At 38.0% G+C, this 25,837-nt stretch overlaps 2 protein-coding genes across 3 annotated transcripts in view; one reads left to right on the top strand and one right to left on the bottom strand.

Annotated features, from left to right (window-relative positions):
- The window catches only part of LOC126338310 (coiled-coil domain-containing protein 149), a 65,145-nt gene extending 42,349 nt beyond the window's left edge, over positions 1-22,796 (bottom strand). The window contains exons 1-8 of one of the 2 annotated variants that reach the window (XM_050001543.1): positions 22,360-22,794; positions 21,175-21,297; positions 19,535-19,693; positions 14,582-14,746; positions 6,662-6,778; positions 5,855-6,027; positions 2,777-2,849; positions 1,934-2,018 (exon numbers count right to left, since the gene is read on the bottom strand). In XM_050001543.1, coding sequence (XP_049857500.1) covers positions 1,934-2,018; positions 2,777-2,849; positions 5,855-6,027; positions 6,662-6,778; positions 14,582-14,746; positions 19,535-19,591 — 670 coding nt within the window. In that variant the 5' untranslated portion in view covers positions 19,592-19,693; positions 21,175-21,297; positions 22,360-22,794. Of the gene's footprint in view, positions 1-1,933; positions 2,019-2,776; positions 2,850-5,854; positions 6,028-6,661; positions 6,779-14,581; positions 14,747-19,534; positions 19,694-21,174; positions 21,298-22,359 lie in introns of both variants that reach the window. The other variant, XM_050001542.1, reaches the window with a different exon arrangement.
- A 1,517-nt stretch (positions 22,797-24,313) lies between these two features.
- Positions 24,314-25,837, top strand: part of LOC126338294 (transmembrane protein 192) — a 53,652-nt gene continuing 52,128 nt past the window's right edge. Inside the window, exons 1-3 of the mRNA XM_050001541.1 lie at positions 24,314-24,515; positions 24,588-24,725; positions 24,806-24,922. Of these exons, the coding sequence (XP_049857498.1) occupies positions 24,477-24,515; positions 24,588-24,725; positions 24,806-24,922 (294 nt within the window). The 5' untranslated portion in view covers positions 24,314-24,476. The remainder of the gene's footprint in view (positions 24,516-24,587; positions 24,726-24,805; positions 24,923-25,837) is intronic.

Below are 25,837 nucleotides of genomic sequence, written 5' to 3'. Positions count from 1 at the left end.
ACAAGAACTCTGTCTTCTGTGATGAAAATAGTGAGTTACTGTCCAATGATGGCCCTATAAGCCGAAGGCCAGTAAATGAACACTATACAGTATCCACAGCTTCTGTTTTTCATTGATACTTGTCTGTCTGGTTTTGTGTCAAATTCTTCAGTACGCAAAAAATGACACCTAACAATTTGGTGCAACAAGATTCAGATATTTTTGGCACATGGCTGTTGAGTTTCACAATTGTGAAGTACTTGATCAACGAGGTTGTCTCTGATGAGAGCCATCTACTACATCGCATACCATGCACGTTTTGACAACCTTTGGAAAATTACCTGCGCAAATAAACCGCCATTTTCTTGCTCATACATTCCTGAAGACTGATGATTAATTCTGATCTGCCATGCTTTGGCAGTGCAAAAACCTGAATAGAGACTGTTTTGTACAACAGGATATAGTTCTAGAACCCTGAGTCTTTTCTGTACTTGAAGGTAATTTACTGATGGCAATAACTGAATTTGAAGTTAAATTCAAAATGCAGTGAATCAACAGCAATGAGAGAACCACAAAATTAAAAGTTTTCAAGATCATAATTTCCTAACATCCAGACAGTTTCACACTACAAAGCAAACTGAACACTTCAGTTGTTACAAAACACTGATTGACAGTGAAAAATAATTCTGAGAAAGAAGTTTTCGAGATGCATTAATGAGTTATCACTAAAACTATACGTTCAAACTGTTCTGTGTCACATCATACAAAAAAGAGCCCCACTAATACAATGTTATACAACATAATGATTACTTGAATGATTAGTAGACGTGTAGTAGTAATTTTCTAAACAGGGTATGTTAGTTGTTTCAACATGACAGCCCATTATGTTAGTGACAACTACTACCTTTAGTTGCTATTGGGGCCTATCTACATCTCATCTGTCTATCCAATGCCAACTGTAACTTCAAAACCCAAGAATACTGAACCCACTTTATGGTATTTTTTATTTCTGTTCTTAAGAGGATAATCATTTCTCATATAATGCACACTGTTTATCCCTCATTTTTGCATAGAATCGATGTTCCATACTCATCAGCCTCAGCTTTGGCAGAATTATTGGACAAAATAAGTGGCAACACGCCAATTTACAGAAAATAATGGGACACACACTGTCCTTCTAAACAACATAATATGATTATGGTATCTATTAATTTTTTATATCAACAGTTAAGTTTCAGACAGCATATTATGAGAGAAATGGTCTCTTAATATGTGCAGGTAATACTAGGTACACGGGTGCAGTGTACCTGGAAGACAGAAAGATGAATTTAGCACCTCCACCTGATGAGGGGCACATATGGCTTGGAGGTGTGTTGTGGCCATGGAAGAACAGCATTCACAATAACAATAATTTGTGTCATAAAAATGAAACACAGCAAGTTTCTTAAGTGTCATTCTATAGTCATTCTCTGATGTTTGATCCATCAAAATGTATTCACATTGTACAGTCTAAGAGACAAGAAGATCTGTAAGCAATCAAGCACTTGTAATATGATTATGGTATACACGCTGATGGGAGTTATCTGTGATTTGGTCAGATTTGACGAGGATTGTAGCTCTCTTTCGGCCTCAAGCACTGAAGACATTGCAATGGAAAAGAAGGCCACTTAGAACAACAGAGCATGGTTATTCAGAACGGATTAATAGGTCTGAACCTTAATTAATTCATGACACAAGTGACTTTAGAAAGTTTATTATGTGCCAATTATTGATCGACACCACAGGCAGGATACAATCTAAAAAGTAACATGAAAACTCTGTTGCTTGATAAGTTTCCTTCCCTTTAGCTCTAAGGCAAGACCTGCTTCGATAATCAGTTACCTAGTGGTAGTAAGAAAGAAAAGAATATAGCACTCAAACCACATATTTATGAAACACAAAAATCTTTAGTTACCTTGCTTATGAGACATTATCATTCCAGTGCTGCTGTTACTTCCCAGTTTCACAGCTCCCTTATTGCGTTTCTTATCCAACATGCTCTGTTAAGGTAAATAATGTCAACATTACATGTTAGCAAAGGTTAGTAGGAAAATGAATTCAACCACTAAACATTAGAAGTTATAAATGTCATGCAAACCAATGAAAACATGTTTTACTGTCCTACTTTCCAATTCTCATTGTTAGTCATACTAAAAGTATAGCAAATTGATTAAGTTTCTTTTGAAACTCCAACATGAAGCTTTACTACATGAAATTTTATCGATCTTTAAAACATTTGAAAATAAAAGTGAAATACTTTTCAGCACGAAACACTATAAGTAACCTGAGAATTTCTGAATGGTTTACAAATTCTCATGTTTATATTTCATGTTTCTCTTTTATTCATCCACTAAACAGCAACAATATGGTTTACATGTGACAAATTAAAAGTGTGTGCTAAACTGGGACTTGGAACAAAACACTCCATTTTATGGGCAGTGAGTCAACATTTACACCATACAAGCACAACCCCCACAGACTGACTCAAAGTTTAATCTCATCACAATCTTCTCCCTTTTCCTTCCAAATTCCTCACAGGGTGTGATATAGTGCTATAAGACATCTCAACACAGTTACACTTGTTATAAGCAATCAAAAGAACTTTGTCTCATTAACCATGTTGCTTGTGTACACTAACTGCGTCCCAATTTTTCCCTCCTCCCACTACCTCCCCTCCTGAACTAACTAACTCACTCACTCACTGACTCACTCACTCACTCACTCACAACAATTCCCAATAAAGCTTTGCAAGCCTTACCTTATACTTCACGACTGTCTGATTTGACAATTCTTTTTCTTCTTCACACTGTTGCAGTCGGTCTTGTAAATATCTATGGAATTGAAACAACATTTTTTAACACAATTACACAAGAAATTGAATAAATAATCAGTTACTCGAACACAAGATCATTTTTGTCTGAACTATTACAATAAACAAATGATCTATCATTGTCTTTACGCATGCACGCACAAAACCATTACTACCCCAATACTCACGAACACTCAGAATAGAACAAGTGTGTGTGTGTGTGTGTGTGTGTGTGTGTGTGTGTGTGTGTGTGTGTGTGTCAGAGAGAGAGAGAGAGAGAGAGAGAGAGAGAGAGAGAGAGAGAGAGAGAGAGAGAGTGCGCACGCGCGCATGTACGTGTGTGCATGCATGTACACGTGCGCATGCGCATGTGTGACAGTTCCAATGACAAGCAGTCAGCCTCCATTTTTGTATGTCCGCCCATCAGTAAGCTCATCATCAAAATGAATGAATCTTGCCCTCAATTGTCACTCACTCTTTTTTCAACAAGTACTTCCTATTATCATAAAGATTTGTACCCTGTGAAGCTTCTTTCACAACTAACAATATGAGGCATTTACATTATAAATTTTAACATAAAATACATGATCCTATTTCATTGTCTAGTTTTTTACTGACATTTGTTTAAGTGCAAATTTATGCCTTTCACTTTAGCCCACATTGACATATGCATTAACAAATGACAAGATATGGGAACTTTCACTACACTATAAGCAAAACTTTAACCTCCACATCTAACAGACAATAAACTGAAAGCAATTGATTTAGACACTTAATACAGCCCCTTTTGCTCTCACGAATGCACAGCACAGCGTGGCATGGACACCACTAGAGACCAAAATCAAAGGGAGGCCTTTGTGGTCCATTATCTTGCCAAAGGAACAGATTGTTTTTGGAATGTGAAGATGAAGAAATGGATGCAGAGAATCAAACAGTAGTTACTGCATCTTTCACTGGTGAGAATAAAATGAGACATATGTGTTGGTTGCCCCATTTCACCCTATGTTAACATCACCCACAAAAGAGTACTCCCACGGCCAGCAACAACAGTGCCCTGCTGGTAAACAGGATACATCACCACACACAGTTCTGGACCAACATGTACCAATGTCATCAGGTCATGTACCACCATGACTCAATAATCTAGGTGACACTTCCACACTTTGAATGTCCAATGGCAGTGTTCCAGCATCCACTCTAATCCCTATACCCTGAGATGTGCATTGAAAAGGGTACACATTTGGAGCGGAGACTTCCATATCCTATAACAAGGAGGTAGCTCTGAATTATACAGGTACTTGAGGCACATTCTGAATAAAATAGAATTTGAGGTTTTGAAGCTACTTGGGTTTTAAGTTGGTTGAGGAGTTAAAAATAAGGTGTCGCCACAAAAAAGAATTAAACTGAATTTTTTCTGCATGCTTGGAAGGAAAGAGCAAGAAGGATATTCAGGTGACGTTTTTAATTTTAAAACAATAAAATTACAAATAATAATTCAGTTATAGAAGTAATTACCGGCAAAAAGGGAGGAGTTGGTTTAAAAAAGATATTCTATAGAAATCGTTTGAGTCTATGGAAAAATATGCTCAAATTTGGGAGACAGAACACCTTCTTGCAGAGTTACAGAAGCTGATAAATAATAGTAATCTCACTAAAAGGCAATAAAGGGCGATTTTAATCAGGAAAGTATGGTGGAAAAAAATATTGATTCTGTAGCAGAAAACTCTGGCTACAGTACTATCAATAATGAAGGATATATGTTAATAGGATGTGTTGAACAACACATTTGTCCTTGATCCATTCTTCCAGAAGAAAACAAATCCCATAGCAACTTGATAAGGACCTAATGAAAATTAAAATTTTCTGCATTATATCAAACAATGAAGAAATTTTACAGGCTGTCATAGTTTTAAACCATTTTTGAACTGCAAATAATCACAAAAGTAAAAATAGATAAAAAGCTATAAATGACCACACTATTAGGCAGGAGAGTATATCTAGATTACGAGGATTTGTATTAGAATACATAGAGGCAATGATTGGAAGTTCTGATGACGTGTAAATAATTTAAAGAGCTAGATTAAATTAAGTATGCAATTAAGCTCATTATTTTAGAAAATGAAGATTATATGAGCATACACAAAAGGGACAATTGTTATACATGCAAAAGTTCAGCAAAAAATAAACAAATAAATAAATAAATAAAAATAAAAAATCTCTCTCTCTCTCTCTCTCTCTCTCTCTCTCTCTCTCTCTCAGAATTTCAACACAGTAGCTGACAATTAAAGACCTTTCTAAATGGTACCATCTTTTCCTCCACCTCCCTTTCAAAATTCTCACATTGTGTGATGATTTTGTCATTACAAGACTTACATTGGCATTTATTTTCATAAAAACTATTTAGAAAAATTTCTATACCTTTTAATTGTGGGGATACAACAGTATCTCTTGATATGTCCTATAAGGTGAAATCACTCAGAATTGTTACTACAGTTCATCACCTACACACTATTAAGGTCACTATGCTGGACATCAGTTTGCACAACATATGAAATACTGTGAACATTATGAACATTGCTTCAAATACCCAAAACTATAGTCTGTAAATTACTAGCTTCCGCAACCGATGGTTGCCTCTCTCCCTCTCCCTTAAAACCCACATCCCTTCGTCTTTCCCTCTCCCTCCCTCTTTTCTGAAGAAGCAACCATCAGTTGCGAAAGCTAGTAATTCTGTGTGTGTGTGTGTTTGTGTGTTTTGTTCATTGTGCCTGTCTGCCGGCGCTTTCCCGCTTGGTAAGTCTTGGAATCTTTGTTTTCAAAACTATAGTCTGATACAGAATAAACTTAACACAATTTATACCATATGAAAATTGCAGAAAACATTTCAACAGAAGTTTTTTGTACACAAGTTTATCTCACTTGTATTACATGATCAAAGCATCAAGAGACATTACTATCGCCTGCTACCCTTCACAATTATGATTTTAGGGTTTATTCATGAAATTAATAAAACATAATGTTTCTCACCTATTTTCCATGACCAAAGCATCAACATCCATAACCTTGTTACTGTCACCCTTCAAAACTACATGGAGTTCGTGGTTAAGTCGGTGAACTTTACACTTGTATGCATCTCGTTCTGTCACTAAATCCTCCTTTTCATCCAGAACAGCCTGAAGATCAAGAGCCATCTGTGTGCACTGTGGAGATTGCTAGCATTAATATCACTCACTCTAAACAAAATATTACTGTTGTGTTGATTTTATACTAAACATATTCCAATGGTTTGTAACTTAACCAAATCAACAAAATTCAAATGTTTACAAATTTTTGAGAAACATACTCTTCTTTTTGACTTCCTGGCGGAAATAAAATGAGAGGCAAAGAGGTGGGAGACGAGTCACTCACAATCAGATCAAGACATGTTCGTACAAAGCAAAGCAACAAATATGTGCAAAATTATAGTCATAGGCGTACAAGGCAATGACAAGAGAGAGTAAGAGGCCTTCTGCAGTCTGTAGTGAATGGGTGGGTAGTGTTACTGCTCAAATCCACAAAGAATGGGGGAAATAGATGATATCATCATAACACACTAGAAACTGGCAGTCACGAATTATGCTCAATGAAGGAGATAAATATTTAAGAACTTTCTAGCAAAATTTGAATTTCAGATCCTCTATGAGGAATGAACATAGATTAGGTACAACAGCAAATAAAAGTTGGTATTTTAGCTATTTAATAATAAAAAATAGTATTGTAACCACAGAGTTTTAATTATGTTGTGTTATTAATAAGCCTGTAAGAAATAATAAGTAAAAATGAATGGATCAATACCCTTTGATTCAGTGTCTCCAACTGCTGAACTAATTCTTCCCTCTGGTGGAAAGGAAATGCTTCATTATCTCTGACAATCGGAGCATTACGCTGCTGATTTAAGTGGTCTCTGAGTACCTAAAAAAGAACATCAATCTCATATATTGGAGATGCCTTGGATTAATACAGAGATGAAAAAGTTCCAATACTGAAATATTTATTAGGTTTTAGCACAGTGTAACTCCAAGGCTTTGCATAATAGTGTAAAAATTTTCTGTACATTGAGTATGAATATTAATCTATCTTAAAGTCTGCTAGGGCTGACAGATAATCTTCTACAGTATAAGCATCAAACTCTCTTTCGTTTCCTGTTTAAGACCTACCACCTGTAACACAACTTAGAAGTCATTTCATCATGAAACCATTGTTAAAATTTCTTGTCATATGTAGTATGGCAACACAGAATGTATTAGCTTTCGACATGTTATGTTTATAAACTGCCATAGTTAAAGTGACAATTTATAGTCAAGCACGTACACAATTTATTTACAGTGGTACACATGCAGCCTAAAGGCTCGACAATTTATTTCTTTAGTTCAACTCTCAACCTATTTGTATTGAGTTTGCAATTTTTAATCCTCGCTTGCTTTACCAATCCATGTAAGCTAATCTGACAACAGCTGACATTTACTACAAGTCTAAGAGTTCACAAGAAATTAAAATTTGTACCAATTTAAGTTTTGGATTGGATACTGTTAGACATTATTTATACTCCCCAGAAAAACTTTCTTCATCAACATAAGCCCTTAACATTTGTACGCTAGGAGCTGTTTTGGAGTTCAGAAATACAATACAATTTAAGTATTTAGTATTTCAATGTTAACTAACCCCAGCAAGTTTGACGAAATGTGAAATGTATTTTGGATAACCTGTCACTTAAGCTTTCCAATGAGATATAAATTCTTAAAAAGGTAATTACTTTGTGTAATAAGTAATTTTGCAAATTATGTATTTCATCAATCTATGTTCTGCTTCTATCTTACAGTAATTTATACAGTCATATAAACTTTGCAGTTATTACCATACTACATTGAGTACTATTGTGATTCAAATTGCTTCGCAATCTATAGGGTCTGGATTACTGCATATTTTCAAACTAAGCTGCCATTATAGCTCGTCATCAAACTTCGTTATCTTTGCTAAACATAGGAATATAAGTCAACTGTTATGATATTAAGTAAGCAGAGTATCAGAGATAACTGATCAAAGATTGTCAGTTCAGTTACAAGTATTATTCACTGAAACAGAGCATGGAAACTCCAACTGAAGTGATTGATGCCCAGCAACAGATGATTCAATGCTCAACAACTGATCACATTACTTAGTGAATCGACCGATACCCAGCCTAAAGTATTCCAAGACCTACCTTTTTTTTTTGGGGGGGGGGGGGGGGCAGTAGCTTTAGGGCACGAAACACGTTAGGTCATAAGCACCCATATCCTGAGTTAAAATGGGTTGTTTTCTAGGATAAGCATTATGCAGCTCTTGAAGCTATTCGAGACATAACAACATAATCAGCATTGGTAGGCCAGTAAAGCCATGAAGCGTAACAGTGATCCTGAAATGCTCACTAAGAGGTATGCAAAGAATGAAGGTAAAATGTACAATTACAACAACTATTCTTTTTTAAGAGGCTGCTCAGAAAGAGTTTCTCTCAGAAAGAGTTTCTAGGACAACCAGTGTTCACAGTCAAAAATTAAATCACTATGCTTGGGTGAGTAAAGTGTAGTGAACATTCCACAGCCTGTGCAGTCTCTACTTAAAACTAGGTTAGTTCTGATGACAAACATGTGAAGTGTAAAGGATTAAAAAATTGACACTACATTGGATAGTGGTGCACTGTCAGTGGTTCATTACAATGAGAGCAGAGTGGTATGAGGTCACCGCATAACAGATGATGATGGCTGGCGAAAAAAAAAAAAAGAAAGATCCGATATGTAGCCTAGTTAAAATGATCTCCTTGCAACAGGAGGAAGTCACCTAGGCATTAGGGATAGCCAATGTTCATGCCAGAGTGATAGATACACAGCAACACTGAAGGTATTCAAGGAGACAGAACAGCTAAAAGCCATGGGCAGTTGAGCTGCTGTCTTGGCAGCAGCATCAACCGCCTCAATCCTCAATCCAGGGATCCAAACAAATGACATATTACTGCCAGCTTCAGTGAGCAAGTCAGGGAATTCCTGGATTCGTAGTACCAAAGAGTGGTACTTTCTCATTGCACAGAGGCCCTGGAGAACCTAGCAGAATCAGAACATACAACACATTTAGAGAATTTGTGTTACCAGATGTAAAAGGTTATCTGGTACAGGGCAAACACTTCTGTAGTAAAAATCAAGCACTTACCTACAAGGTGATATTTAAAGATCTTTTTGCCACCAACAAGGGTGCGCCCTATGCCATGGTCATCCTTAGTGCTGTCAGTGCAAATTAAGATGCTCTCCCAAAATGGCACAAGAAGCTACAGAAAAGTCAAGCCAACAATTCAAGCCAGACTAGTGTTTGTTTGGAAGTCCAAGACGAGTAATGACCTCTTGTAATGTAACGGACTACTGAAGAGTGGGATACCACCCTTATAGTCACATCTGCCCTTGCAGGGTCAGTGCTCCAATTTCATTTCTATAATTTTTTTTATTTAATATTATTGTATGTAGTATTTAATTTTGCCCAAATCTTTTTTATTATATTATTCTATAATGTGACCTTTATTTGTTTATTTCTGGAGAATATGTTGGCACCAGTGTGAGCCAAAGACATTCTTGTGTGAAAGGTAGAGAGTCGGACATTGCTAAGGTGACTGTTGGAGTGAGTTAGTTGGACTATTGTGGGGAGAGCGTGGTTTTGTGAGGTGGACTGTTGATGGGAGTACGGAAGAAAGTCTGTCGTCTTATATAGAGAGTATCTATAAATAGTATGTGATATGAAGATGGAAATTATTGTGAAAAAGTTAAATTAATAAAAATGAAGAATCAATAGTAAAACAAAAAGCGAGTACCAGTTTGCATTAGCATACAAAGACCCGGACCTAATATTAACAATGTTAGGTGGATGGAATGCACCATGGCGAGAATCAAGACAATGAGACCAAATTCAGCATCTAAAGGTAAGGTATTTTAATTAGTTTTAGTATTCTGTGATGCATCATTCTTTTGTCTAAATATTAAGCTTAACATCGTCTGTTGTAGATACAGACCACCCAAGCTGGCGGGGTGTCGTCAATTGATCATCATAATCTCAGGGTTTGATTGAAAGTTTGTCGCTTGATATTTGATTTTCACCCCCAGACGAAAGAGGGTACATTACACTCTGCACAGAGCCAAGGAGGTGGGGGACAGGGCAGGGATGGGGGAGGGGGACACATTCACCTCTCACAAACATAGCAGCTAATGCGAGATAATACTTTCGATATAGGGTATGATAGCAAACTCCAAGAGGCACCATGTATCAAAATCTGTTATTCTCTTTTTGTCTGAACTGCTTGTTTTACTTTCACTGATGTTCATTTTACAATCTCTTTTCAAGACAATGTCCATTCAACTGATATTCCAAGTTCTTTGCCATCTCTGATGAATTACAATATCATAGCCACACCACAAAGCTTCTCTTTCTTTCCCCTGAACTTTAATTTCCTTTTCAAATGTCTCTTTAGTTTTCTTTACTGCTTGCTCAATGTGCAGATCGAAAAACATCAGGGACAGGTTATAACCCTTTCCTACTTACTTCCCAACTACTGCAAATACATTTCTCAAGCCTCCCACCAGATAATATTGTGCAAATGCCACAACATTTCATTGATACAAGTGTTTGACATCTTCAGGTGGTGGTAGTTGCTATTGTCAGTGCTGCAAGACATGACAGATCATAATCACATGGCAGCATCAAAATTTACTATGCCGGGAGCAGGAAATACACACGCACAGAAGACAGTCACAGTTGGAAAAAAGGGGCGCCCATAGTGCCCTCTGCCAGGAGCCACAGAAAGGTGTCCCGTGCTTTGCTCTGTGGCCAATGACTGTGCTGCCGGAAACTTCTGTGGTTAAAAGCTGAATAAAATCTCTGCAGTTTGCTATGTTGATCATGAATTGTAAGCTCTTGTTTCTCCTGTTTTAATTCAAATGAAGACAGTGCTGGATTCCAGGCAGCACTTCATTGAAAACCTGCATCCCTACTAATTAAGACTGTCTGCCATATGGATATGTATGGCCTCCTTAAGAACACAGTCACCAAAAGACGACGCTGAGGATAAAACTTCAGTCTTCTCGTAAAACATATGATGCCCCACAGCTAGGCAATGCCCCACTACCAATGATTTATCAGGTTGCCCCAGGTGTATATGTTGATGACGTTCAACAAAACATTTTTGCATGGTTCGGCATGTCTGCCCAATATAAGATTTCCCACATTGGCATGGGATCTTACATACGCCACATTTCATAAAGCTAAGACCACCTTTGATCAAAGACAACAAATTCCTCAATTTTGCTGGTGGCCGAAAAAGATCGTTGACGTCTAGTCCCTTGAGGATTCTTTCTATTCTTCAAGACGTGCCTCCAAAATATGGCAAGAACAGCAATGCCTCTGTGTCTTCACTTACATCCCTGCTTTGAACTTGCTTCAAACAGAATGCATGGTATATGTATCAAAATAGCCATTCTGATGGAACGCCGTTCTTAGGTGTTGTAGATCACCAGGCAGACTGTCAGTATCTGAGACAACATGTGCTTGATGTACCGAAGAGTGTAAGATTCTACCATTCTGTGCAATATGATGACAGCTTGTGGTCTCCAAATATAACTCTATGTGAGTCTTTTTGCAGTAGATACTATGACCCAGTGAACCATCGTCTTTTCTTCTGACTATGACAAGCCAGGAATGGTAAGATGCTATCTATTTCCATTTCTATGATGAAATGTATATTTGTAAGCAAAGAGAGGATCCAAGATTAAGAGAAAAACCATCAGACCTTCTCACAAAGAGTTCTATTCCAACTAAAGTCATTAAAGGTCTGTGCCAACAGGCTGCAATCCCCCCAAGACTGTACAGCCTACTAATGATACACAAGGATGGATCTTCTCTTCACCCAACAGTGAGCAACAATGGCACTCTTAACTATTTCCTGGCTAAACATCTTACTTTACTGCTGGAACCCCGTGTACGCAAATGTGAGCATCATATCTGGAAATCAACGGCTTCATAGGACACTTGAAGGTACTTAAGCTACGACCACTGGATCATGTGTAAGAAAATGACACAGCCATCCTTATGTTGTCATTTAATGTGTAGCTACCTGGTTCAGCACTTCAATACACTATCTTCAGGCCATAGTTGATGCTGAAAGGGTTAGAATCCATACATATGATGCATCAGTGGCCAACAACTGGTTTACACTGACTACCTGTAACTGCAGTGACTACCTGTAACTGTGATGTCATCTCTCCAACCATCTACTGTCAACCATCAGTTGACAGTTGATGGTCGGAGAGACATCACAATTGCAGGTTGTCTGCATAAACCAGTTGTTAGTCACCAATTCATTGTATATATGGATCGTGATAACCCCTTCAGCATCAGTTAAGGCTCGAAGATGGTGCACTGAAGCACCGAAACTGTTGCTACACAAAAAATGATAACATTAAGACGGTGTAGGTGTTTCACTTTCTTACAATAATGAACGGCCGCAGTCCCCCCAGACCTCCTGGCACAAAATGGACATACAAAAAGTTGGATCTTTTGGTTAGCTTTGACATAGTATTATTATTATTTACGAAATTACCTCTGCAGGACTCGTTGGAGTTTATCAGCAGCAAGTCTGAAAAAGACATTGTGGCATTGTTTAAAGATTTGCTTAATTTATTTCTTAATAACCAATATTTAGAACAAATGAGTAGTGTTGCCATGGGAAGTCTTATGTCTCCCATGGCAGACAACTATTTTATGGAAGACTTTGAAGAAAAAGCACTGCAGTCGGCAAGTCTCCAACCTTCTTGCTTCTGGCAGAATGTAGGCGATACATTCGTGGTGTGGCCCCGTAGAATAGACACACAACCTAATTTGTCTCTGGCACCAGAACTCCATCCATCTGAGTATACAGTTCATCATGGAAGTGAAAATAGATGGTATCTTACCAGAAGAAAAGACGATGGTATACTGGGACACAGTGTCTACTGCAAACCAACCCACAAAGAGTTATATTTGTAGGCCACAAGCCATCATCATCCTACATGATGCGTTACTGTCTTACACTCTTTGGCACACAGAGCACATGTGGTCTCAGATACTGACAGTCTGCCTGGTGAGCTACAACATCCCAGAGTGGTGTTCCAACTCAGTGGCTATTGAGATAGACAAGCCATGCAGTCCGTTCTAAGCAAGTTCCAAACTGGGATGTCAATGAAGATGTGGAGGCGTCCATTGCAATGCTGTTCCTGCCATACTTTGGTGGCACGTTTTCAAGAACAGGAAGAATCTTCAAGAGACATGACACTAAGTGTGTTGTTTGGCAACAAGCAGAATTTAAGAATTTGTTGTCTTTGGTCAAAGACTATCTTGACCTTTGGAAACATGGCATATATATGTTCCCATGCCAATTTGGGAAACCATATATTGGGCAAACATGCCGAACCATGCAAAAACATTGTTTTGAATGCCATCATCACACATAACTGGGGCAACCCGATAAATCAGTGGTAACAGAGCATTGCCTAGACATGGGGCACTGCATGTTTTACAAAAAGACCCAAGTTTTATCCTCAGTGTCATCTTTCTGTGACTATGCTCTTATACTAACCATACATATGTGTGTGGGAGGGACAATTTTATCAACAGCGATGCAGGTTTTCAGTTAGGTGCCACCTAGGATCCAGCACTGGCTACCATTAAAATAAACAGGAGACACACACAAACTTCCAATTCACAGTTTGACACAGCACTTCTGCTGAGATTTAATTCAGCTGTTAATCACAGAAGCATCCAGGTGCAGAGTCATTGCGCACAGTGCATGTGCAGAAGGCCTTTCTGCAGTTCCTGGCAGGGGACACTATGAGCAATGCTTTCTTCTATTGCAAGCATCTTCTTGTGCATGTGTATTGCCTGCTCCTGGCCTGATAAATTTTGATGCCACCACACAATCAGCATCAATCATGTCTTGCAGTACTGACAACAATTACCACCACATGAAGATGTGGAATAGTTGTACGGATGAAAAACTACAGTATCTGCACAACATGATCCAGTGGCCAACCTGAGAAGTGTATTTGCAGTACATCCATCATGATAGCCTAAAAAGTCACTTCACAGTTACTGTTTCCCTTTCATTTTCTCATGACTCTAAACTGCTGCCTTGTTTATGTTCATGCTGTATATAAACTTTCACTGCCTGTATTTTATCCCTTACCTTCAGAATAGTAAATACGAATCAAGTGTGGAACAATTCTGAAACACAAGGGCAACGAAGCAGACAATTGTCATATTGCTAAAGTCACCAAACCCTACAGTTTCAGAACAATGACTTTTGTAATGGCTACTTTCTCTAGCATTTTGCTCCTGTTGACTATTTTGACATAGCTCAGCTCTCTCTCTCTCTCTCTCTCTCTCTCTCTCTCTCTCTCTCTCTCTCTCTCCCCCTCTCCCTCCCTCCTTGCATAATACCTTAATTTCCTTTTTCCAGCAACTTTTTTCCCTAATCACAAGATCTTTGTGCTGCTTTATTTATTTCTCTACTCCTCTTTGTTCTCATTCAGTATTTTTTGACAGCTGCATCAGTGTGCCCAATGTATTTAACCTTATCATTATAGTATATTATAAACATTTTATTTCCACAGTTGTTAAAAATGCCTAAAAACCCACATCACAATACCAGCTTTAAAATATGATGATACATACCTTTATATCACCTTGAGCATCTCTAAGTTTTTGTTTCAGATCTTCTGCTTCCATTTTGAGTGCTTTATTTTGTTCTTTGGTCTCCCCCAGTACCTGTAGTATGCTTGGAGCATTAGCACCATATGAATCGATTCCATCATAATATAAAGACAGCTTACTCAAACCCTAAAATAAAACAAATTTCTGATCAAACTTACATAGCATTAACATCTAATCGATGCATGATACAAGAACAAAGCATGAAACAAAAACTCAAAGCTATGTAAAAGCAAAATCTTAATCAGGAAAGTGAAGAAATTAGAGACAGAAATGTCAGTATATTATACTTCAAAAGACAATAAGTCTATATCTACTGGATGAAAAATTGTCGCTGACAAGTAAAAAATGGCATTATGCAAACATTAGATAGATGAGATGGGGCACATCGTTCATTCTGTAGATTTATAGTGAGGAGTTCCTTGAGGAGTATAATATCCAAAACAACAAACCCTAAAACATTGTTTTTAAAAAAAAAAAAAAAAAAAAAAAAAAAATCACCATGTATAAAATATGTTACCCCTATTACTAAAATAAGCTCAAAATTAAACAATAATCAATTAAGGCATAAATAAAACTTACCAGGCAGTAGTATACAAGAATTCAAACAAAAGTTGAGAAATGATAGCAGTTATAATCAGAGACTCTTTCATCTTGCAGGAGAAAGGAACCCTGACTCTTTCAGAATTAAGTGTGAAAATCACTTTAAAGCCAAATTAATGGAAGGCATAATAGCACAGAAAAAGTGAGATATCAACAATTACCACAAAATGCCAATAAGATATGAGCATATGATAAGTTAGGAGTGGTGAAGATGGTAGTCTGCAACTCAAAAGTAGAGGAACAACACAGAGAAAATAAAAAAGAAGAAAGGTTATGGGTTAAGTTTCCATCAACGATGCGGTATTTAAAAACAGAGGACAAGTTCAGATTAGGAAAATGAAGACAACTATGTCCTTTTCGAAGGAACCATCTTGGCATTATTTTTAAGTGATTTAGGGAGATTTAGGATGGGCCAATCTAAATTTGAACTGCCGTTCTCCAGTAGAGTTTGTGCTGTTCAGCACTGCACCACCTCATTTGGTACAGAGAAAACAGAATATTAATGAAGCTAGAATAGCTTACCATAATATTTTAGGGCAGAAGGCCACAATGTTTTCGCTTAAGTGGAAATTTTGAGACTAAGGCTTTAAGTGGCTGAAGACTCACAGTTGATTTTCCAGAAATTTAAAAATACCTTAACCTTTAAGTTTTCAATGGGGGAACGCACACTAAGTGAAAACGCAATGCAATGACAGTAACTAAATTTAAGAATAAGGTTTTAAGTGACTGAAGGCCCACAATTGATATACATAAAACAATAATTTTTTTTTAAGCATTGTCTGTAATAGATTACCAACATACCAATAAACACCCATGAAAAGGACAGTATAGACAACAGCACTCAGAAGCTTCCAGGGGGTGGGTGGACGTGGTGGAGGGAGTTGGCCTGCTCTCGAAACATTAACGTTCACTTAGATGAAACAGGTGGTGGGCCCAACTACACTTGATCCATCTGTAACCCAACCAAGAGACGGTCACAGACCAAACAATTTGCTAGTCACCAATCGGTACATAAAAACTCAAAGACCAAACTGTTACGGATATGATTATCCACAATGAAATATGTATTAAGCTGTCAAAACTACACGCCATGTTGGACAGCACCAACAGGTGAGGAAAGGACGCTGCCTGGAATTCATTGGTGGCCAGGGCAGGTAACCGCAACACTAACGGCCACAAGGCAGAAAATTCCGCTGGTGCACTTGAATTGTAGTGAGCCAATATAGTTAATTCCACCACAAGGTGGCTCGATTTCACCACTACAAACACTTGGCGTTGCTCATAGGAACAGCTCCCCAACAGCGAACCACCAAAACAAACGACACAACATGAACGGGCGTTGCTTGGGTACTTAACACACCGCTCAACTTTGACGTCCTGGGCCGATCAGCCACGAAGCTCGTAGTGACTAGACAGCTCCAGACATGCTCCAACACTGTACACGGACCGCCAGCGTACCCAGCCAACTGCACCGCATGGAGATATCCTCCCTGGTCCGCACCAACCGACCGACTCCCCTCAGAAGCGATCATCATCTAAAGTAGTCGTCAGTGGAAATAACGCCAACTACACACACACACACACAAACACACACACACACACACACACACACACACACACACACACACACACACGAATGAGGCCCGTCTCAAGTGATGCGTGGCGGCAATGGTCGGGCGAGCCAGGTTGACGCCAACCTCACAGCTCCAACCTGACTGCACTAGTGCCACATTGCAAATCCCCGACTGTGCTCCAGACGCGTTCCACCTGACTGGCAGTCCAAACTCACGACCCAAACTGGCTTACGACAGACAATGACTGAAGTAATAGCAGTCGAGCAAAGCTACTACGGGAGGGGATATATTGATACGCAGTGCTAGCGCCTCTCACGGTCAGGCAAACCAGCAACTCTGTGACACCAGTAATTTTAATTAACATAGTGAGGTGGAAGTACGTTAAAAACAGGGTGTAAAATACATTATGGCAAGAACATGAGCCACGCACGGCTCAGTCACATTTGGTAAAAGAGCACTATGGTATCAGCAGCCTTTCTATTGCATGCTGCTGCTAACAGCTCCCGTAACTAGTGATGGGAAGCGAACAAAATCAAATTGCTTGTTCGTACGTTCCTATGCTTCACAAATGAAGTTAGCTGGTATTTTGTTTTGGCTACAGCAATTTAGGCTATGCTGATCTAGCCTTCTAATGTTAGCCAGTGTGGCCTTGCTGTGACAGTACTGCAAATGGCTCAAAACAAGGGGAGATTAATGCACTTTTTGTTTCCAAGGGCATGCAGCTGTTCTGTCAAAGATGCCACAAGACTTGGAGGAGCACATGAACAGAATGGGCAATGTTTTGAAAAGAGGTTATAAAATTAGTATCAATAAAATTAAAACAAAGGTAACGGAATGTGGTTTAACTGAATCGGATGATGCTGTTGAATTAGATTAGCACATGAGACACTCAGAGTAGTGGATTAGTTCTGCGATTTGGGTAGCAAGTCAACTGATGATGGCCGAATTAGAGAGGATATAAAATAAAGATTGGCTGTAGCAAGCAAAAATTTCTCAAAAAGAGGAACCTGTTAACATTGAATATAAAATTAAGTGTTGGGTTTCTGACAATATTTATTTGGAGTGTAACCTCATACAGAAGTGAAAGGTAGATGATAAGCATTTGTGACAAGAAAAGAAGAGAAGCTTCTGAAATATGATTCTATAGTAGAATGCTGAAGACTTGATGGGTAGATCATGTAACAAATGAGGAGGTACTGAAATGAATTGGGAAGAAAAGAAATTCATGGCACAACCTGACTAAAAGTAGGAAACATTTTATAGGACAAATTCTGAGGCACCAAGGATTTGCGAATCTGGTAATGGGTGGGAACAATGGGGTAAAACTGTTGAGGGAAACCATGGGCTGATACAGTAAACATGTTCAAATAGATGTAAGTTGCAGTAGTTATTCAGAGATGAAGAGGCTTGGATAGGGTAGGTCAGCATTGAGAGGTGCATCAAAATGGGTCTTTCAACTGAAGACCACAACAACATTACATTCCACCCTAACAACCACCTCAGCAATTGTGATACACTATGGAAAAACAGCCAAATATTGGCAACAACCAAGATTATGAATATCTATCAGGTCCCAACCTAACAACAACCTAAGGAATCTTGACCTACACAGAAAAAATGTTATTTGAATGGGTAATTTTCACGGGCTATTCTATATACAATCATCTGACTGGCTATGACCAACAACAACAAATTGCCAACAGCAGCATGCAACTGGTGAGCTGCAGACATAATAAGTGCACCTTAGTTTTATATCTATACATCATTCAATGGAATTCATCTTATAATAACCAAAAGATTAAATAGCAGTTTCATTTCAGAACAAATTATTGTACTTGCACCATTCTTCATCTTACTTTTTCCTCAGTAAACGAATTACATTTGTTGGCATTTACCATGTTGTGTTCATATGATTTGTTGTTCGTTCTTATGTGGTCTGAAAATACTTACACAAATTATTTAATCATCAGATGTACCAACTAAGTAATAAGTTATTGGTGCTATGCTGTGTATGCCAACTGCCCAAAAAGAAAATAAAAACATTACAAACCCCCTTTTTTGCATTCACAGCTGATTTTCCGCTCAACTAATCTCTTCATTAACATGAACAGCTTAGTGATCCTCACTGTTCAGTTGGTTGGTTGTTTGTATATGGATACACAACATCTACATCATGAATTGCCAAGAATATGTAAATGAAGACTAGTGTGATTAGATAAAACATTTAAAAATTATTCAACACAATTGAAATCAGTGACCAATGCTTTAAAAACTTTCACTTAATCGCACTGGCCCACAGTGCAGTTGTAAAGATGGTTATTTTTACATTTCTTACACAGTAGATGCCTTTTGTGACATGACAACTGCTGCTGAGCTGTGAGAGTGAAAAATATCATGCAGAGTTTGGAAGAACAGTTATGGTTCAATTTTGAAGGTCAAGTTCAACTGTGTCAACTGAAAGAGGGTATGTCGGGTTCAAGATTCAGTATAGAGTTATGTCAAGATTTGCCACTGTTATTACCAACACTGCCACTTTATTGCAACCTGACATTTTCTTAAATGTGTTTCTCTAAATGGATTTTACATATAGGACCAGCACAAAGCAGCTTCGAGTAAGTGGTAGCCTATAACAGAGTATGAGGGAAGAATGGAAAGAAGGAAGGGAAGGAAGGAAGGGAGGGAGGGGAGGGAGGGAAGAAGGAAGGGAAAAAGGAAGAAAGACAGAAAAAAAGATAGTTACCATTTCGTGAGATTTTTTCTTGAGAGCAGAATATCGATCTTGAAGCTGCTCCGCCATTAACTTAAACTGGTCTCTCTCTGTTCGGCATTGGTCTAATTCCTTGCTAAGAATTAACAATGCTTCTGCCTTACTCTGCAGCTTTCTTCTTAATGCAGAATTCTGTACAAAGAAAGAACATTTTAGCAATTTCCAAAAAGCAAAGCACTTCCTGCTCAATATTTAATTTGCTAAAATTCATATCGTGCAGCCTCTGTCACAATCATGTGTGTATATCCCAAGATAATCTTCCTTCAGACCTACAAGCCATTTCAGAAAATAAACATTTATATTTAATTTGTTAGTGAAATTTACAAACCACTTAAAACACCAACTGACAGCAACAGCTCATCCTATCTGATATTTTATAGATATCCTTTTCCACAAAACTGCTGGATGCATAGTATATGAGAAATTGTCACAAAAACCTTAAATGTTCTAAATTTACAGAAACAGAATAAGATGACACTAAGAATGAATAAAGGGCTTACACTGACACCATTAACAAAATGCAATCTAACAGCAAACCTAACACTCTTGACCAAAACAGTAAAATTAGTTAGGCTCAGAAATGGATGATGAGTAAATTAAAGATTACAAATGTAAGAACCATAAGATGAAAAGACATTACAATAGAAATTGCACTTCAAAAGGTCAGAAAGGGGATACAGAAAAATCAAAGAATGCCATACGGAATAACACACGCGAGACAGATTAAAAAAAAAAAAAAGGGGGGGGGGGGGGCAATCAATAAACACGGAGGAAAAAAATGTAAAAGAAGCAGGAAGCAAAAGATGGAGAGAAAAGGAGAGGGTGGGGAGCACAGACAGACAGATAGATAGATAGAGAGAGAGAGAAAAGAGATTGCAAGGGTACCAAGTCACACTTATATATTACATGAATCACAAAGCAAATGATGTTAGTATTCTCTTCTCTTACTGGTAGCATGGATTGTTGAACTGTGTTTTATTCAAGTCATGACATACATTTGCAATCCATTTGGTTTGCATACAGGAGATATGTCAAAAATTTATAATACAGTTACAATGATTTTTACATTAATAAATAATAGCACTACAATAAATAATAATGCTATAAGCATATTTCTTGGAATATGTAACACGTTTTATCCAGCTCAAACTTCCAGTTTGTCCTGCATGAATACGTCCACTGAGTAATAACCCTTCACTTCAGTGTCAGTACCTCATATAGCTCTCTTTTAAGTGGACCTAAATTCATCTGAATCAACTTGTTCCCTTTTAATTTATCACAAATTTTCACGCCCATGTATTGAGGTCCCTGGGCATATAGTATGAGGTGATAGGTGGGGAGCATAACATTTTCTTTGTTTCTAGTATCATGTGAATGGAAGAAATGTTTTCCTTCAAATAATTCATGTCTGGTGTACAAAAACATAATAATATCATATATATTTAATGATGGCAAAGGTAGTATTTTAAGTTTTATAAATGGCTCTTTGTGATTTGCAGTGCACATATTTTGAACAATTTTTTTTCTGTATTTTTAATATTTGCACTATGTTTGTCAAGTTACCAAAACAAAAAAACAAAAAATTACAATACCTAATAATGAATTCGAAGTACCTTGTATATGCTACTTTTTGTGTGTCCATGTCAGTTGCAGTTGATAATATTTGCATTTCAAATGCAAGGTGCTCAGTTTGTTTTCTAGGCATTCAATGTGTGCCTGCCAGCTCAAATTTTTATCTACATTTAAACCAAAGAATTTGACTGCATCAGCATCTTCTTTATCTTGGTTGTTGTGTACAATCTTAATCTGCTAACATTGTGTATGACATCAAACACAACATTGTTATGTGGCTACTCAAATAAGACGCCCAATATTGATAGGGTCAGTTCACTCTTCTGTGGAGAAGAATAATTATAAATCTGATTTACATTGTAAGGGTAGCAATTGCAATAAAAAATAAACACAGCCCCTATTGATAGCACAATTAAAGAAATCAAATACCTTCACAATAAAAGAGAATATGGGGGGGGGGGGGGGGGGGGGGGTGTCACACGAAAATAAAGTTATAAAATCAAGGTAATTATAATGTCATCTCTGAAACAGGAAATCAACATGCAATCCAATTTAAGTTTCCAAACAGTATCAAAAGGCGTCTTCTTCGGATGTAATGCTCGCAGGCAGATCACATTTAAAAAAAAAAAAAAAAAAAAAAAACAGAGCATACTGTTACATTTCAAGAAATAGCGCGAAAAAAATTTTTCACCCTTCCCATACATAATTCCTATATAACTTACGTATAATACAAAGATGATTGTGATAATTAAGTATTTGCCAACTCACGTAAATTTCAATTTATACATGGAATGCAACGGGGCCATGTGACAGAAGTGGAAAAACTACCCGAAGAAGTTATGTCAGTGTATTCTCCTGGTGTGAATGAATACATAGTGTTTTGCATTTGCATTATACGACAATTACTGAAACGTGAAAAATGTGTTATTTAATATCGATGGCTCTTACGATGTTCTCAAAAGTCCACAATTATGGTAGGGATTAACTCGGTAGAGCATACGGTAAGAAAACATGCGATTTCTATCTCTTTTGAGCATTAAGTTAACTAGTGCTGAAGTGTCTTAGTTGTTGTTAATGGTGCTGCAGATAAAGGATTTTACATTTACTGACTAATTAGTCTTTAATTACAGGATTTATAACTCTAAAACGTAAGGTGTATACGAATGTTTTGCACAGCTGACCGGCAACCTACATGTACCGAACAACTGTCAAATGATGCAACTTACCTCGGCTAAGAAATTTTCAACATATTCTTCTACGGCTACTTTCCCACCACCTTCCATTTTGTGAAAATAATGGTGTACAAAAAGGTAACACCAATATAACTACTGCCTTTAAGGCTTGATAAACATACTGCCATAACAACTGCTGTCACGTCAAGTTTGTGAGCACACAGACCACAGTGTGACCAACTATCAACTTAGGAAACGATATGATTCGGTCTGCCACCAGGTCTGTGTGTTTGTAACGTTGGCAACACTGTCAAAAACATAATGTTTATTTTATTATATTGCCAGCTGAGCACCCGGCGTTGCCCGAGTATATATTTCAGTTCTAACATAGTCATTTGCATTAACAGTCAAACTTGATCACCACAATCACTTATGGTTGCTTCAAGTCGATCCCGTACGTAATTTCTGTTGACTTGCCCTGTACCTGCTCAAGATCTCACACAATGTTTTTTCTTTCACTACTAGTGTTACATCCCACACACACAGAGTGGCGTGGTGGACTGTCAGCTGTACGATACTCTGCTCTTCAGCGAAGAGTATTCATAAAAAGATAACAAAGATGATAGAAAAATAAAAATGAGGGATGTTTTATTTTTAAATTAAAATATTAATGATGGACAGCTAAAAAAATGAGGAATATATACAATTTAAAAGCACAGTTGCGATGAGGTGGAATCTTTTATGAAAAATGCTTGAGCACTGCACTTTCACCTGACTTCAGAATGGCCTGCACTGGGTAAAAAAGTGTTCTGGTAGGAGTGCGTATATTCTATAGAGGTCTGGAGGGTGTGGGTAAAGTAATAGGGGTCTGTTAGGTAGGGAAACTATGGAGATAATAGGAGGTGAAGCAGATACTCACACGGAGGGAAGGACGTGGCGTGAGGAGGAGTAATGGTGAGTACTGTATGGCGAGGTTGGTGGTACAACAGGAAAGGGATACGGGTGGGTGCAGAGACGAAAGAAAATAGGAGGCCTGATGTTGAGTGGGATAGGTGGGGAAGGATTAAAATTGATAAGAGGGATAAATATGGAGGCGGATCTCATTGTCTGGAAGAGGGATTAGGTTGCAGTAGCGTTGAGAGAGGATATGGAGTATGTGTAGGTGTAGGGATGCGTTTGTGAAGGCGCGGCAGCATACCGGGTTGCCCAGCAGAGTCGCTACAATCGGGTTATCGAAATCTACTTTACGGTAAGTTTATGGAATGCAGAGGTGTTCGCTGTGAGTGAAAAGGAGGAGGGAATCTCACAGAATGGAAATAAATAAATAAGTAGATCATACATAGCATATAATTGTGAGATAATACCTGGATGAATTTATAAAAACACTTTCCACATCTTTCTTTGTGTTTCTTATCACGGGAATTATATGCAGAGAAGGAGACAAATACTGCACAGTTTAGTTTCCCCGTAGGTCGGAGACGATAACTGCTTTGCGTGAAGAGAAGGTACAAGCCATAATGAGATTCCCTATATAGAGGCAACGGCGACGACGTGTTCTTTAGAGATGAGTATCATGTTCAGATTAGGAAGGAAAATGAAATCGTCTGCCTTTTTTGCAAAAGAAACCATCATGGAATTTGCCTTAAGCGGCTTAGTGCAACCATGGAAAACGTAAATTTGGATGGCTAGGATGACATTTGTACAGTCGTCCTGTTGAGTGGAACGTTAAACTCTGTGATCTCACATTAGCTGCAATAGCTCCTCTTGAAATCCCAATAATTGAATACAGAAGTATTTACATACTCGAAGGCAAACTGTGCTCTTTTTGGCGGCCAAATGAGTAAAAGAATTAAAAAGCGCCACTGCGTGAATAACGAAAATAACTGATCTTTCAAGTTAGCTTCTTTCTTATTATTTATAGCTATATCATTTAACAGACAATGAAAGATTAACAATAATCCTGTTCGACAGTGTGGCAGGGATCTCTAGCAACCGACGTCTGAAGAGAATTATTTATTTTGAGCTGTTGGCTGCCGTGTAAACAAGTGAAGCGTGCAAGCACAAAGTAAACATACTTTGCATGAGTGACGGGTATTTGTAAATATTGCTGATTTCGACATTTCTATTACGGTTTTGTTCGTCCTGTCGTTGTACTGTAATGTCAGGCAGGGATGGTTAGCCTTACCAGAAGTTTTAACACATCGACTAGCGTAAGTTTCAGTACTGCCGTTATTTCTGTTACGTAGCCCAAATGTCTAACGTAAATTTATTTTTATTATTAGGGAGGAATATTTTTTAATGACAACTCAGTGTCAGAAGATGACGCTCAGCTGCTGCAGCCAGCTGCCGGTTCTAATAGGCGCGACAACTTCGCACCCCTAAACACAATTCTGCTCTCTGCGTTTCACCTGTCCGTTGCGGTACGTTTATGTTCACATTCATCTTTCTTTGACTGGTACTGAGGTCAGGTATCTATTGAAGTAGTATTATTTTTTTCCAGGTGGGCGTGTTTTTGGTGTCAGTGGTGCTTAGTGCAGTGAATGATGCCAGCAATCGGCAGTGCTTGTCATATTTCATTGTGCTGTATTTGCATGCACTGTTTTGGTGTATATCATGGGTACGTCTGCAAATTATAACACTTTGATTAACATAGGAGGAAGTGCAGAAATATTTATGTTTTCCGTTCGCCTCCTTGTTTTATTTTAGTCCATTTCTGGTGTCAGCAAAAGAATTATTGCCTCCTACATCACTGAGATTATTTGGATACTTCCCACATTCTAATAGTTTTCCTGAACTGTGAAGATGGGAGCTTGCCATCCAAGACTCGTTGTGTCCCAAAACTCTCCTGACCTCTGACTCTGATGCCTTACCATTAATTTTTACCTCTGTGTTCCCCTATTGTCACTACAAACGGGTCCCACTCATCCTGGGGTCTGAGTGATCTGCCTTTCCTTTCTAGTCTTCCACACTCTGTTCCTCTCTCCTCAATGAAGTAGTTACTGATAATTCAGAAAGCTAGTATGGTCTCACAATGTTTACATTTATGTGTGTCTATTTACAGTACAAAACATTTAATCTCATGAAGGTAACTATTGGCCAGCACTTATGCCTCATATTTGTTAATTTTATTGGTAGAATTTTCATTTGATAAAGCACAAAGATTGGGTGGACTTGGAAATTGGCCTGTATCCCATGTCATCTAGGAACCAATTGCAATATGAGATATACATCACTTGTCATGAAAGTCAAGATTGCATTAAAATGTATACATGAATAATGGTGTTACATCTTATTGACAGCATGGCCACGTCCCATCAAAATGCATTGCAGGAAATCTTATTCCTAGGATTGAACCATAGATGAAGGGTAACGGCATATTCCATATATGATATTTCTGGAAAGCATTTGACACTGTGCTCCACTGCAGTCTGTTAATGAAGGTACATGCATATAGAGTAGGTTGCCAGGTATTTGATCTGACAAACTGAGTGTGCAGCAATCTGTAGCTATTTGCTGATGATGCTGTGGTATA

This window comes from Schistocerca gregaria, chromosome 1 (genome assembly GCF_023897955.1).
Source record: "Schistocerca gregaria isolate iqSchGreg1 chromosome 1, iqSchGreg1.2, whole genome shotgun sequence".
NCBI classification, from domain to species: Eukaryota; Metazoa; Arthropoda; class Insecta; order Orthoptera; family Acrididae; genus Schistocerca; species Schistocerca gregaria.
This window is presented reverse-complemented; position numbering and strand designations above follow the sequence as displayed.